General features: G+C 39.2%; 1 protein-coding gene across 2 annotated transcripts; it reads right to left on the reverse strand.

Annotated features, from left to right (window-relative positions):
* Window positions 1-31: 31 nt before the first annotated feature.
* LOC115622049 lies at window positions 32-15,555 on the reverse strand. Of its 2 annotated transcripts, XR_003995316.1 has the most exons (8): window positions 14,838-15,555; window positions 6,547-7,934; window positions 5,667-6,477; window positions 5,470-5,602; window positions 4,888-5,342; window positions 4,166-4,268; window positions 1,833-4,096; window positions 32-396 (listed from the first exon to the last, which is right to left on the reverse strand). XR_003995316.1 is itself a non-coding variant. In XM_030515925.1 (7 exons), exons 1-7 carry the CDS (start codon window positions 14,874-14,876, stop codon window positions 2,061-2,063), a joined length of 4,965 nt encoding a protein of 1,654 aa, XP_030371785.1. In that variant the 5' UTR covers window positions 14,877-15,555; the 3' UTR covers window positions 32-2,060. The 2 variants fall into 2 exon arrangements, 1 of the variants encoding a protein (XP_030371785.1); XM_030515925.1 differs by having other exon boundaries at window positions 32-4,096.
* Between the last annotated feature and the right edge of the window lie 67 nt (window positions 15,556-15,622).

The raw sequence follows: 15,622 nt of genomic DNA on the forward strand, positions 1-15,622 counted from the left end.
AAATATTAAATATTTTAAATACAAGTAATGATGCATTTTTTAAAAGAAATTTATTCATTTTTATTTTGCTATTTTTATTAAATATACAAATTTAATTTATATTTTCTGTGTGTTTTAAATTTCTGTTGCTGCTTATTTTTGTATGCAGAATACAAATCTAATTAATTGTAGTTGCTGGTTGCATTTTGTTTTTGTTCATTAAAGTAGCCTTACAGAATTAACGTTTTAAACTTTCACTTATGTTATATATTTATATTTCATCTTAGCTGAACTGTGTGCCATTATAAACAAAAGAATTAAATCTTTGATACGCACATTCACTATATATATATATATATATAATTTTTACTTTTATAAAAACAAGAACAAATTCATGCGTCTCTAACCAAAATGGGCCTGAAAAGATTAAGGAAATATTTATAAAACTGTTCACGTAGTTACTTTTGGAGTTAAGAGTAGGAGAAGGACATTGTAGGGGAAATTTAAATGTGCATTAATCATTAATAAACAATTGACAAAATAATATGTAAATACAATTAAGAAGAAAGCAGGATACACGTTTGTTTAAGGGACAAGCTATACAATGTGTATAATTACTATACAAGTTTTGGGTGTAAAAAGCCACAAAATGGGTATATCTATAATGGATAAAAAGTAGACTTAGGCACTAGGCTAACAAAAATCGGGGTCTACAAATCATTACAGGTTCTACATACATACAAACGTTTTGTAATTGTAAGTATATTGTTGAACTAAATAGAAAATAACAAGCCCTAATAAAAAAAATAAATTGTAATTATTATACTTATACAGTGGCAACGGGCCTCATGATATGGTTACAACTTCTGTGTTCTGGCGTTGCTTGGCTTGTTGGTCTATTGTGATACGGGGCTAAGAGCTACGTGCACTTTTCTTCATCAAATAAATCTACAATTGGTTAATGGTGTTGCGTTTTACGTGAATATCGATATTGGGGTCGTATATAATGTCAGTGTGATTATACATCAACGTACGTATTTGTGTTCTCGTATATAGTATATGTATGATATAAAGTTAAATAAGCATAAAACTTGAAAAATTTGTTCGAAAGTTATTTGTGGTCTGCTGTTCATTTCCTCTTTTTTAGTCGAATAACCTAAGCCTAAATGGTTTGTGGATGCATTATGTATTTGTTATGCATTAATTTCGTGCTTTAACTTGAAAAAGCATTTTCGAAACAAATTGTCATTTCACAACTGTTTGCTTCTCTACTTTTTCTGAATGAATGCCTTCTTTCTTTTTGTATACATTTCTGGTTCTTTTTATAGCATTCCTATTCAATAAAACAATTACAACAGAATTGTACAAGAAAGATACCAAAACAAGGACAAAAGCCGCTCTCAAGCACATGTGAAATTTTTTGAAAATTTTCTACCTTTGTCGTGCGTTTGTTGTTGGTATGAACGTACCTGTATTACTTTCTACTTAGGGACTAAGCGCATATAATTTATGTATATATGTATTGGATTTTTTGTTTTGTTTTTGTTTGGCTTACACGCTACTATATATATTTATATGTATCTGTATATGTCTGTAGTCATGTTTTTTTTTCATTTTTGTTTTTGTGTTTTGTAATATAGACTTTGCATAGATTTATACACCTATCATAGCGCCGGTCGGATTAGAAATTATCGAGCTTAGTAGCTCCAATCTTTAAGCTATTGCTCTAAATTTCATAGCATACATGTGTGTATGTGTTATAAACCTTAACTAATTAGAATCTTTTTGTTACATATTTTTACCTACAAATTACGAATAGTACTCTTCAATGGGCTCTCAATTTGTTCACTTACAGATTAGAGAACTTGTTGCTGGTTGTTTGTTGCTGTCGGCTTATGTTGTTTTTTGTTTTAATAAAACACATCGCCTCTCTTAGCGGCAAAACTTGTCGGCGCTGGCCACCAACGGGGAGGAGGTTGATGATGATGCTGCGTGTGTGGGTGATGCTGCGCATAGTAGTGTTCCTGAAGTGCATTTGCCGCCCCCCCGCGCACACCACCCAGCGGCGACTACTTTGGCTGTCAATCATTCTTCACTGGATAGTAAATAAGATCCGGTTGCTGATGTGGCGGTAACTGTTGCTGTTGCATGTGATGCATGTAGTCATTAATGGGCGGCAGTACTGCCTTGGACTCGTCGCCGAGCATAGGATAACCCACTCCAGCGCCTCCAGCACGATCATAGACGGTGCCATGTGGGGGCGGCGGTGGCAAAAGGTGCGGGGCACCCGGAAGCGAATGCAGAGGATGTCCGCCGGCTAGCGTCGGTTGTTGCAGTGGATGATAGGGCTGGAAACTATTCTTTTGCTGCTCGCTGACCAATTGCTCACTGAGCGCATTGTGATGTGCTGCCGCAGCGACTGCCGCGTGATGCTGCTCGTACGCACTACTCCCATACACATTAGCCGGACCGCCGTGACGCATAAGTCCACCCGCATAGGCGCCGGGAGCACTGTGATGTTGTTGTTGTTGTTGCTGCTGCTGTTGCTGTTGTTGCTGCTGCTGCGGCGGGGGTTGTTGTGGTTGCAGAATGTCAAAATTGTACTCAACGGGCGTGGGATTTGTGTCGATGAGATTCGTGAGTATGCTGCCAATATTATTGTAATTGTGCGGATCAGTTGCAACACTTTGATTTCCTTGCGCCTGTGGCGGTTGATGCTGCTGTTGTTGCTGTTGAGGTTGCTGCGGCGCTTGTCCAACATTACCAAAACCTGGCGCTTGCGGCCACATATGTTGGAAGTTTAGCAGATCGTTACCCAGAGGTGCTTCCTGCTGCTGCTGTTGTTGTTGCTGCTGTTGCGATTTGTTCACTGCCTGCTGTTGTTGCTGCTGTTGTTGTTGGTTGGGCGGCGTGGCAGCGCCAACATTCATTGGAAGCCCCAAAAATTCAGCCGAATCAACAATATAAAACTTATTACTGTTATCCTTCATATCGTCCGACTTGAGCACGTGTTGTTGTTGTTGCTGCTGCTGCTGCTGTTGCGGCTGGCTGTTGGGCGCGGGAACAAACCCAATATTACCCCAACTATCTGCAGCTTGTTGTTGGTGTTGTTGTTGCTGTTGCTGCAAGTACTGTTGTTGCTGTGTGGTCGATGTGGATGGAGTTGGCTGGGGCGATTGTAGCCGCGCGTGCTGAGGCGAATGGGATGGTGCCTGATGTTGCTGTTGCAGTTGTTGCGTCGGCGTCTGATGGTGATGCAGAGGAGAGCGTTGTGATGGCTGTTGACTGTGACGATGCTGTTGCAATTGATGCTGCATCAGCTGATGCTGGTGATGCATTTGTGGTGGCATGTGGTGTGGGGAATTAAAGTGCTGTTGCTGCTGCTGTAGCTGTTGCGGGTGCGGACTCTGTGGCGTGTGACTGCGTAAGTGTTGTTGCTGCTGTTGCTGCTGCTGCTGGGTGAGATGATGCTGCTGTTGCGGCGGCGGTGGTTGCTGATATTGATTTATGAGCTGATGTTGTTGATAAGTGGCCGCTCCATTTCCACTTGCATCGAAGTGAAATTGATTATCTTGTCCAGGAAAACTGTTAATGCGCTGCAAATGCAACTCCGGAGTGGTGTTGTTCGGCGTATGGCGATGATGCGATTGCTGTGCAGGCGCCTGTTGTGCATTCGGAGGTGGAGTAGGATGTTGTCGGTGTAGGGTATTTTGTTGTTGTTGCGTTGGATTGCACTGCGGTGTTTGCTGCTGCTGCTGCTGCTGTGGTTGTGGGGGCTGCTGCTGTTGGGCCATCAGCTTTTCAGCGCCAAAGCTCTGGTTGTACATGGAATTCTGCTGAGATTCACTCGTCGACACCGAATGTTGAGACGTTGAAGCCGTCGAAGACTGTGAGCTGTTGCTACTGACCATGGCTGCATTGAACGGGTCTGGTTGCGAAGAGCCAGGAGTAGTGGAGAGCGGTGGTGTTGGTGTAGCACCCATAGCCTTCTGAGCGCCTGCCAATTGCATTTGCTGTTGTGATGCTGACACGACTTGTGACTTGGCTTTGCTAGCATTTGACTTCTTAGCGGTCTTCACTGGTGGTGGTCCTGGCATGTCTGGCAGCGGAGCCATATCTGTTGAAGGCAACATTATCAGAATCAAAATTCAAACTGGGTCGTCACTATTACCAAAAACACACATACCTTCATCGGCCTTTGGAAAACGTTGTTTGCCCTTCTTCGGCGGTGGTTGATTACCGTGCGTCGTCTGTTTGTGGCGAACCAGATGTGTCTTCCATTTAAAGGTCTGCAATAGACGAAATAATCATTTAATCAAATTTTGTGATAGAAATGAAAATTGAATTGCCCAACAAACCCGTTTACATACATAATTAAATATTTCAAAAGCCCCAACACATTTTTGATACGAATTACATAAGAGAATTCAGAATTAAAGTCGAATTGTCGAGTTTCAATTTAAATAATTTTTTGATGAAGAAGCACACTTTTAAGTCAACATTTGGATTGTTTTTGATGCTTAATATACACAAATTGTGCTCGTCACATTGCTAAATTGCTTTGTTATTATAAGGAATGCTTTTGCAACGTATATACATATTTCAATTCGTACAATACATGCGCATATTTATGCAGCTTTGGAACAATGAGTTGAATGAATGATATATAGTTGAAAACTAGATTTTAAAGGTACTTGCTTCACTACTTATATATATTCTTTTGAAATTGGTATAACTTGTACTCTTATAAATCGAACTGGTTAGCTATCAGTCCTAGCTAGTTATCTATTAAAGTAATAAGGGATTGGTAAGGGCAAATACCTTAAGATCCGACCCTTTACTAATTTCACTACATGCTGATATTGTTCCAGTAATTTGATTTGATTGGAATTTCTGCCCAATAGCTACCTGATCGCAGTAATTGCAACAATGCGGACGCTCCTCCGAGTGCGATGGCAAATGGCGCTGCAACGACTTGGCCGATCCGAAACGCTTGCCACATAGGGTGCACTTGCACTCGGAGACATCTACGTGGGCATTGCTGTAGTGCTCCTTCAGCGCGGGATATGTAAAGTAGGAAGAGCCACACAAATCGCACACATATGTACGCTTGACTTCCGTGTGCAGCTGCACATGCCTCTCCAAGTTGGCCTTAAGAGTGAATCGATTATGGCAAATGTGGCACTCGAAGAAATTGTCCCGTTTATGCTCCCGTATTATGTGCTGGTAGAGAGCATTCTTCGAGGGAAATTCGGCACCGCACACCTCACAAATGGCACCGTCGGCCTTGTGGCCCGTCTCCTCAAAATGTTGTTGCAGCTTCTTTTGTGGAAACTTCAGGCCGCACTCGCCGCAAGGAAAGGCTACAAAAGAAATGTCGATTAGTATATATAATTGTTAATAGCATTTTATGGGGCGATCTATTGAAGATGGCGCTATATATGTTTGCATCGCATTGCTTTGGTGAAATTTACATTCACGCAGACTCACTTTTGAATTCCTTCTTGTTGTGAGACTCGACGTGCGCGTGAAATTGCTGTCGCCTGGAGTACGATTCTCCGCAAGTCTCGCAGACAAAGGGAAACTCCTTAACGTGCATAGTGCGGTTATGTTGAATAATTTCCTAAAACAGAAAGAAGAGTAAATTAATAAAATGTTATAATTTATATGACCAAGATTATTGTTACCTCTAGAGTATTGCCGTTAGGCTGGCCACAATCATGACAATAACCTGGATGCATCTTGTAGTGGTCTAGAAGTGATTTTCGTTTGCGATATGACTTGGGACACAGCAAGCAATTGTAGTTCGGTTTATCCTTCTTGCTGTTCGGCGTGTGCGCGCCTGCGTGTTGCGATGGTGGCGCCTGTAGAGAAGTGCTGCTACTACTACCGCCATCAATGAGCTGTTGCTTGGCCGCATCCAATTCATCTAGATCATTGTCAAGGTCATCATCATCCTCATCAGCTGACAGATCATTATCATCCAATTCAACGGACGAGTTATGTTGAGTCGCAACGTTCGGATCATTGCCCAAACTCGATAACGATGGCAAATGCGATGACTGGCCATGAACATGTACTCGGTTATTCAACATGGATGGCATGCCGCCCGTATTTTGTTGGAATTGGCGCTGGTGCTGCAATTGCTGTTGCTGCATGGCCACATGTTGCTCCATCATGCCGCCCATCATGGAGAGGGGCGTATTGCTTGAGCCATAGTGATTCTGATGATGTTGTTGTTGATGCTGCTGCTGCAGGTGCATCTCATTGGGTGCTATTTGTGCCATGGTTGAGGACATACCATGATCGATTTTGATGTTATTTTCTAGCATGGACAAGTGAGGCGGTGGTGCGTGTTCCTTTTTGTTGCAAGTTAAACTTGCAACATTATCAACTGCTTGCGCAGTCAGATGCTGCGACAGCGCAACACCATTGTTGTTGTTGTTTGTGTTGTTGGTATTGCTTGACGTAAGGCCGTTGATCACAAGATTTGCGTTTCTGTAAACAGTAAATTATAAATGTACATTATTAAAGATCCAAATAAAGTATTCTTAAAAGCACACTTACAGCTGCTGCTGATGATGGTGAGGAGGATGATGGTGAGCTCCAGTGGAAAGTGCTGTGTCCTCGCCATCTAGAAGCGGGCCAGGGACGCCATTGTCAATGACACCGCCGCCGCCGCTGCTACTGTTGCTGCTGTTTCCGCTACCACTGACGCTACCAGCACCACCAGCAGCCAACATATCATCTATTTCCGGCTCCATTTCCAGTCCATCGATAAGACGACCCGCGCCTACACCCTCGTCAATGAACTCTTCGAATTTCATAATCTCTTGTGCTGCCGACGACAGCTGCGACTCAGTCTCCGACTCCAGTTCCGAGTCGCCGAATGAGATAGCCGGCAGTTGGCGCTGCTGCTGCTGCTTCTCTGCATGAAGTGCAGCTGCCGCCGCAATTTCTTTACGCTCACGGTGCCGTCGCCATTCCTCCAACCGCTGCTCACGTAGTTCCTTAAGCACGCGGGCAGAAGGTGTGGTGCCTAACAGATGGCCGGTTATGACAAAATTCTCGAAGAATTGTTTGAGGAAAGGCTTGTGATGTTGGCTTATGGCCAATTTGAGGAGCGCCCGAAATTGTGCCTTAAACGCACGCTCATTGAACTCTCCCGAGCTGTGATGATAGCGCACGGTGTACTGGCAGTCATCGTGGAAAACATAACCCTCGCCAAGTCTAGGCCGCGTCGTTTTCGCCTCGATCAGTACGCTATTGGTACTTTCAAGCAGTGGCATATGGATATTGTTGGTTCGCTTTCGCTTTACCAACGCTTTCGATGCGATAGCCTTGAGTTGGCGTACCATAGACGCATCACAGCTATTGCTGCCATCATCGTCCTCATCTTCCTCGTCTGCACCAAAAGTTGCTGTGTACTTCCGTTTGACAAGGCAGCCGGCCACATTCATAGCTACTCCCGTGTGTATCAGATCAAGGGGATCACCGCCCCCTATACCAACTGCGACATTATTTCTGCGAGCTGCACTGCCCCGAAAATGAAGGCGCTTGCTCAGGGAAGACGAATTATCAGTGTCGGCATCGTCGTCAAGAAAATCAGGCTCATCATCGAGGCACATAAACTCCTCTTTGCAGAGGATTTTCTCGAAATTTTGATTCAAATCGGTGGAGGCGGCGGCTTCATCCTCGTTCTCCCTTTTAATTTGCCCCACCCCCAACCCGGCCTCCGTTTTCTCCTTCTTAGCGAGTAGCAGTTGCAACTGCTTGCTGTGGGCTAGCTTTGCTGAACTGGCGTCATTATCATTGGTTATGTGGCTGAATAGATTCCTGACGACTTGGTCGCAGGCTTCTGGATATTTACACTTAAGCGTTTTCAATAAATATTGGATAGCATCGCACTGCAATGCCGCATTAAGATGGCCCAGTAGATTTAAAGACTGATCCACCTGTAATATAAAAAAGGGGTAGAACATGAATACGGAATTTTTTTTATTAACTGTTAAGCAAAGCTGTAAAATAATATGCTAAGACCCATTCCGAGAATCACATGAAGCTTTTCCATCGTAAATAAACCAACAACTCTCTTGTGTCTTTCAACATATAAAACTAACTTGATTCTTTGATAGAGCAATGCAAACGGAGTAACTTGAGTCTTGGTGTCAGAAAATCTCATTCCCTAGTTTTTGTGTCCGCAAAACCGCTAAGGTAATACATATTTATGTATACATATAAGGTATATAAACAACAAGTATTGCTAAGAGGTAATGAAGGAATTTAATTAAAAAATCTATTTATTTATTTATAAACTAATAATGTAATATTACTGAGGTATATCCAAATTATTTTTAAGCCACTGTGCAATGCTGTTACTGGTCCAACAAGAAATTTTATTAAAGTTTCCTGTAATAAATTACCAACTTCCGTTTTGTGCTACCCATTCCCAGCCTACTACTCTGTCGGCCCCAAAGAAACCAAATTCGTATTAGGCTGTATGCTTTATAGGAAGGAGATCTTTTCGTTTAATCCCTAGCTGGTACGAGGATAAATTTAAAGTGTAGAGTTGCCACGTGTGCCCAAATTTCTATAGCTCTGAGCAATTAGGCTTCAATTAAATTGAACAAATCCCAAACAAACCAACACCAAAAACACATGTACGACTCAAAACTGTCATCAAATGCAATTACTGATTATGATTTTCCAAACAATTTAATGCAATTAGAGCGCCAAGAGAGTGAGCGCATCAATGAAACAAACGGTGAGCAGACAGCGCGGCGGCAGCGCCATTCACAACAGAGCGACGGCGGCGCCAGCAGCGCTGTTGACGCAAGCGATTAGCGTAGATGGCAAAAGCAAAAAGTGTGCATACTTTCATACATACACATATAAAACGACAACAATAATAAAGAAAAAAATTAAAAAAAAAAAAACAAAACGAGCTCGCTGCCAACGACGACGATGACAACACGTTGGTTGCTAAAGGGGGGACCGAGACGTGGCGCAGAGAAATTAAAACAGCTCACAATTTGTGCTACTTTTTCCCCATTCCACAATGTTGCCATCACTTACATACATACAAACAAACATTCAGCGCACATACACACACACAAACATTTGCGGATATTTGTGTGCAGCACAAGCCATCCCGTCCAACCAACCGGCCGACCCACCCGATATACATACATACGTATGAATGTATATGTGTGAGGGTATGTATTGGTAACAACATTTTGCTCACTGTGAAGCTCTCTCCCACAACCCACCCACTCCCAGGCATTTGTTGTTAGCGGTAATAAATGGAAGAGCGTGAGAGATAAAGAGGAAGGCAGGCTTCGAGGAGTTTTCTGACTTGGCTTGGTTGAACTTTTTAAATACCCTTTAACAAAAATCCACATATTGTTGAACGCGTTGAAAATGTAATCATTTAAGAGTAGGCATACATACATATGTATGTACATATGTATGTATGTGCATATGTATGTATGTACATCATTGAGTGCGCATTAAATTGTGTTTAAAATTGATAAAATATTTGGTATTCATGCATATGTATATACCTGTTAAGTATAATTTAATGCATGTAGTTTTATTTCGTAGTGTTCTAGGACTTGTATTTGTTATATACATACATACATATGTACGTGAATTGCCGACTCAGTAGAAAAAACTGCTTTTAGTTACAATGACAAATATATTTTTTTATATACCCTGTACCCGAAGAGTATACTGGTTTACTGCGAATTTATGTAACATCCAGATTGCAACGTTGTTAGACCCCACAAAGACTTAGTAGTATAGCATTACATTAATGGTTTTTTATTTGAGTACAGGGATTTTATGAGCTCGGACAGAACAACTCTAGCATAATATTCCACTTAAAGCTTGATTTCAACTTTGTACCTATACATTTATGTATATAATATATATGTATGTATGTAAAATGACGGAAAATATTGGCTGCATTAAATTTTTTTTCAGGTGGCAACGCCATTGGTTTGCGTTTTAATTGACAATACAATTTTTGTTGTTTAGATTTTCAGATAGCCCAACACGCACAACTAATACACACACACACACATACTTATACATATGTATATTGATGAGCTGAGTTGGTATGCGTGTGTGTGCAACGACTGGTGCGCAATGTTGACAAAAAGGCACATACTCGTATTAATTACATTTTATTTGTGTTCTAATTAAATTGTCTTTTTTCTATGTAACTCGCATACAGATGCATACACACAAGAGCCGGTGAGATGATAATATGAATGTATTCACATTCCTACTTACATATGTATGTACATACATGTATGTATATGTACAAACACATACATGTGTATACACATGTACACTTTAAATAACTCGGAAACCCAATTGAGCACAAGACTAACAAACTACTAACAATAAATTAAACAAAATAAACGCATCGATAAGCATACACATATACAAATACATACATACATATGTACATATTAAAGCAATGATTATCATTTTTTACTACACACAACATATCTGCGTATGGTTCTTGTTTGTGTGGGAATTGTAAATGAGTGCGACTATCTTGTACCCTTCGGCTTTGAAAAAAGATTAACCTTTTAGTTTTAGATTGAAATATCCTAACCCTATATTATTATTAAACCGGCGAAGGGATTTAGTTCTTTTATCAGTTTTCGAGTTAAAAGTACCTTATTCGTTAAGTGGACCGAACAGTGCTTGGTGATTGTATCGTTGTATAATTGCTAAAATAAAAAATAACTTTAAACTGTGTGTAATTCTAATCAGCTATTGTAGCTTAAAACGAAATGGAAATTTATTCTTATCTTTATAGTGCTAATGCATTGTGAAATTAAGACCAAAATTATTTAATCCATTTTGATTCCCTTACCTAAAGGATGTTCTAAGAAGTCTCAATATTTGAAAAGGCATGGAAGCCCAATTTCATTTATATAGAGATATGAATAACATGATAAAAGTAATTGAAATATTATACATATAAATGGACATCTATTATATATTGACGTTTGTACCTACATACATATGTATATAGCTTTAATTATTTATAGATTACTAAAATATTTCTTGTTTGTTAAGATATAACAATAAACATATTTCTGTCTTTTATGCAATACCTCATTATATGATGATGTTTATGGGGTGCACTACTCTAACACATCTTTTGTTTTATTTTGCAGAATCTACAGGTATTCCAGTCTTTATAAACTGTGCACTGATTTGTGAATTTTCCTCCCACTGTCCTTAGAAAGTTCCTTATTACTTACTTGAATTTCTGAACATCCACAAATATCCCCATTCCCAATAATTTGTTATTTCTTAAGTTAAATTATCGGTTGCTTGCTTATTCCATACACATTAAACATTTGTGACTAATTGATCTTCTGTGATTTTAAATTTATGTTTGTCTGGTTTTGCTTTCTTTCCTTTTTCGATGTTAATTTATAAATTATTATTTTTGCATAATAAATTCTAATACATACGCATTTACACATCATATATACATATGTATAATTCTTGCATAATGACACATTTATTAACATGGTAAACCAGCTAAGATCATGTTAGAAATAAAGCATTAATTTATTATTCTCTGAAATCTATTAATTGGATCTGTTGTAGGGCAGTCCAAATCCGCCGAGTCCCGAGGTGAATGCATTTCGTCTTGATTTATTTGACTTTAGCTGCCTTCTTTTGCTGTTAGTTCGTTTTGCTATTGTTATGTGGATATTCAACACATATATACACACATATACACGCACAGGGAAAGCTATCTTCAAGATGTATAAATATGTACTATACACACAATGTACATATTTAGTATTTGGGTTGCCAGCCAAACTGTAAACGTTGCAGTGGCAAGTGGGGCATAGCATTGGAGCTTGCTGCATTTTAAGCAAATTTATGTTATACTACGTTTTGCGCGTATGCGACTTGAGCTACACATTCGCACATATATATTCATGCACATGTGTACATATATATACGTACACTCTCAAAAATACAGACCAGAGATAGTACATGCACTAACATACACGCACACGGAGAAACATACCTTCTTATGTATGTATGTATGTATGTATGTATGAACATGCTCTCATAGTTTTACTAATAACATAAAAATAGCATTTTCGTTCGCTCTCTTTTGCGTTTTTGTTTTTCTGTGTTTCTGCATAGATATGTATTATTAGTAGTGTAACATTGTATATGTTCCTGTCTTAGCACCACTCCAATACACAAAAGAGTTTATGCTAGGTATGTACATATAGTATGTATGTATATAAAGTCATACCAGAGGGATTACAAAACAAAACAAAGTGAAAAGCTCCCGTCTCGCTCCGTCCAGCCGTCTTGCTCCTTTCTTGTTTCATCAAGCGAAACAACATTCATTCATGTCGTAAACTCAATTAAGGGCGATAAAAATTTAAATTGAGATGCATAAAAGCGGAATTAATTAAAACAGCACAAGCAACAACAAAAACAACAAGTGAAACAAAGAGCAAAGTAAAATTGCATTGAGGACCACTTAAATTAAATTTCCTTTTTCGTACAATAAACTAACGTTTCTAACATGGAAAATACCATTTTAAGCTAACCACTGCATAGTTGATGGAATTTCTTAGGCCAGGTGATACTGTTCGGATCCTGGCCAAAAATTCAATTGCGAGAAGAATGCTCTTACAACAAGAAAGATATGTATGTATGTCTGCATGTTCACACATACATATATACACGTAGAATATGTATGCACATGCATACATGTGTATGGGTTCATCCTGAACGTTAGCTTCGAACGATATTTTTAATATCCCCATAGGAATACATAGCCTTATGTGAACCTTACCAATTTATTATGTTGCTTATTAATAGAAGTTTATTTTGTTTATGTTTAAGATTTGCGTAAAAGAAAAAATAAATGATACGCTATTTGTTTTCCATAACTAAAAAATAAAATCAGTTTACCTTTTAGAAAGTTCTTATAAATGGCGTAGTTTATTTAATTAAAAACAAAAACCATTCCGCTTTTTAGTTTGACATAATTTGATTAATTTAAAGGCTTTTCTTTTTTCAAATAACGAAACACTTAAGAAAATCCTACATTTTATTTTAAACAATTTTATAAGAATGAAATAAAGAAATGCCACTTATTAATATAACCTATTATTAAAAGAAATCTCAAATTCTTTTCTTTTATTCTGAATATGAACATAAAGGAATTGAACGCACTTGCTCCACTGTGCATGGTGTTTACTATTCTCCGCTTGTGCTTTGCTCGTACATTCGTACTCATGCTCCTTCTCTCTTACACCAATACTCTTGTTATAAAACACGAACACACACACTCGTACACTTGCTCTTGGGGGCTTTGTTGTTTTTGTGTAGTCAAAGCCGCGCGCACGAGTTGGATTTCGTAGTATTCGTAGTATATACAGACATACAGATATATTTACATATACATATGTATATACATATATATAAATATACGTACATATTTATATATGTAAATGCGAAGATGTGTGTACGTACATAATAACTATGTACGTGTGTGTCGTTTATATGTATGTAGCGCCTGTTTGTAATATACCATGTATTTTTGTATAAGCGTACATATTTACATCTATGCATATAAATTTGTATGTGTTTGCTTATTTGAATTGTATGTACATATGTATGTATGCAGAAGTGTGCAGCCAAGTAATGTAATGTTGTTATAAACTAATAAAAATAAAAATAAATATTTTCTCAAAATAACGAGGAAAACAAAACAAAAGTGAATAATAGCAACGACAATATCAACAACAACAACAAACACGTCGACAACAGTAGAAAAAGTAATGAAATGGGTATGGGTCGAAAAGTGGGAGCAGCCGGACGGACGGGGTCGGGCAACAACAAAACTACAATTCATTTTAGAGGCAAATAGAAATGAAAAAAAATACCATTATGTGGCACTCTGGTCTTGGTCTTGGGCATGAGGTAAAGGGAGTGGTATGGGTTAGTACGTAGGTCTATGTGTGTGTAAAGCACCGCCTCAGATAGGGTGAAGTAGGGTGGGTGGTTTGTGTATGCTGGCGCAAGAGGAACGATACGGCGGAAGTTCACACAGACACAAGCACAATATAAAAGTGTGTGTTAGTATTTGAGCGAGAACTGATTGCGGGGGAAAACTGGTAGGTTAAACGAACGAAGCTTTTAAATAATAAAAACATCCAGAAGTGGAGGGCAGATGGGAAGCGAGTCGCCAAGATTGTATGTTTATTGAATGGAACTACATTAAAGACTACCAAAATATATATAGTTTTAGACAATTGATCAGTTTTAGATCCTAACCTGTCAAATTTCGAGAAACTCATTAACATGCATTTTTGTTTACTTCTCATGCTTCCGTTGATGGGCAGGAGTATGCGCGCTTGCATCTGTCTAATTGGAATAAGCAACGTGCATGTTGCATGGCCGCTAGCGATAAAAATTTGTACAAATTAAACAGTTGCTTATAAGTAGACTTTTCCATATTATACAAAGTAACGAATAGCTAGCCGTGCAAGTACATAAGACAGACGGGTCAACAACAACAACATAAATAACAGTGCACACTGTACTTCACTACATTTGTTATCTCTTCTCTATCTCACGCGTTTGCCTCCGTATTCGTACATACCGCGCGGCGCTGCCGCCGTCGACACCGCTGCCGCTCTCTTCTTTGCCTACGTATTACACGTTATTTGGCTACTCTCAATTAGACAATCGCGCGGAATTTAGAATATACATATCTACATAGATATACCTCACACTTGAGGGCGACCGGGAATGGGGTAAATTAACAAACATTATTTAATTACCAGTAATTTAAAATCCAACTGTGTAGTTTTGTTATCCATTTTGTTGTTGGCTTCTGCATTTGGCTGAATTTTATTTATACGTTTCACTCACACATACACTTGCACTGTGTGCACGACGACCACAACTTCAATTATACACATGCATATACAAATACAGATGTACGCGTGCATGTGTATTTTATTATTTCGATTTTTCTTTTGCTTGTGTTTCGCGTTTCTGTGCTTGCTTCGCTACAGCGCTGAGCTCTTTTTTTGTATTATTTCATTTTCCTCTTTTGCTTTCGACTTTTTGTACGCTGACGCTAGCAGCGCTGCTCGCACTCTATTATTTCGCTGCTGCCGCCAACGTTGCTGTCGCTGCGTCCACATACATCTCTCTTTATTGACAACATTGAGAAATTCCCATTGGGTTCACATATTTATGCATGGATGTGTGTGCATTTCACAGATTTCGTTGTTGCATAAATTATCAATAGATTCAAGCGAATCTTTAGCAAATATACACTTAGTTGCTCCTTGCTTGCCACCTTTTGTGGCACACACACACGCGCGCACAACGCACTCAATTGGTGCTGCTTCTGCTGTTTCTGTACCGAGCCAGTGGACATATGAAAAAAACGTTTTCCACGTTGTTTTTTATTTGCTTTTCAACGCGCGCACATGTTATACACTTTATACCATTGATTTGTCACTAAGGGGGAGGAAACCAATGCGCTACATACGTAATTTAATTAAATTTATTTACTACAAAACTCTCGACAAAAGCGACGGAATTTTCTTGGATC

The sequence above is a fragment of the Scaptodrosophila lebanonensis genome, unplaced genomic scaffold (assembly GCF_003285725.1).
Source record: "Scaptodrosophila lebanonensis strain 11010-0011.00,11010-0021.00 unplaced genomic scaffold, SlebRS2 tig00000001-arrow-pilon, whole genome shotgun sequence".
NCBI classification, from domain to species: Eukaryota; Metazoa; Arthropoda; class Insecta; order Diptera; family Drosophilidae; genus Scaptodrosophila; species Scaptodrosophila lebanonensis.

Coding starts and splice junctions, on each gene's coding strand:
- LOC115622049 (XM_030515925.1), bottom strand. CDS start 14,876: ATGGATAACAAAACTACACAGTTGGATTTTAAATTACTG. Junction 5,603..5,666: donor CTAACGGCAATACTCTAGAG/GTAACAATAATC, acceptor TTTCTGTTTTAG/GAAATTATTCAACATAACCG. Junction 5,343..5,469: donor CAACAAGAAGGAATTCAAAA/GTGAGTCTGCGT, acceptor TTTCTTTTGTAG/CCTTTCCTTGCGGCGAGTGC.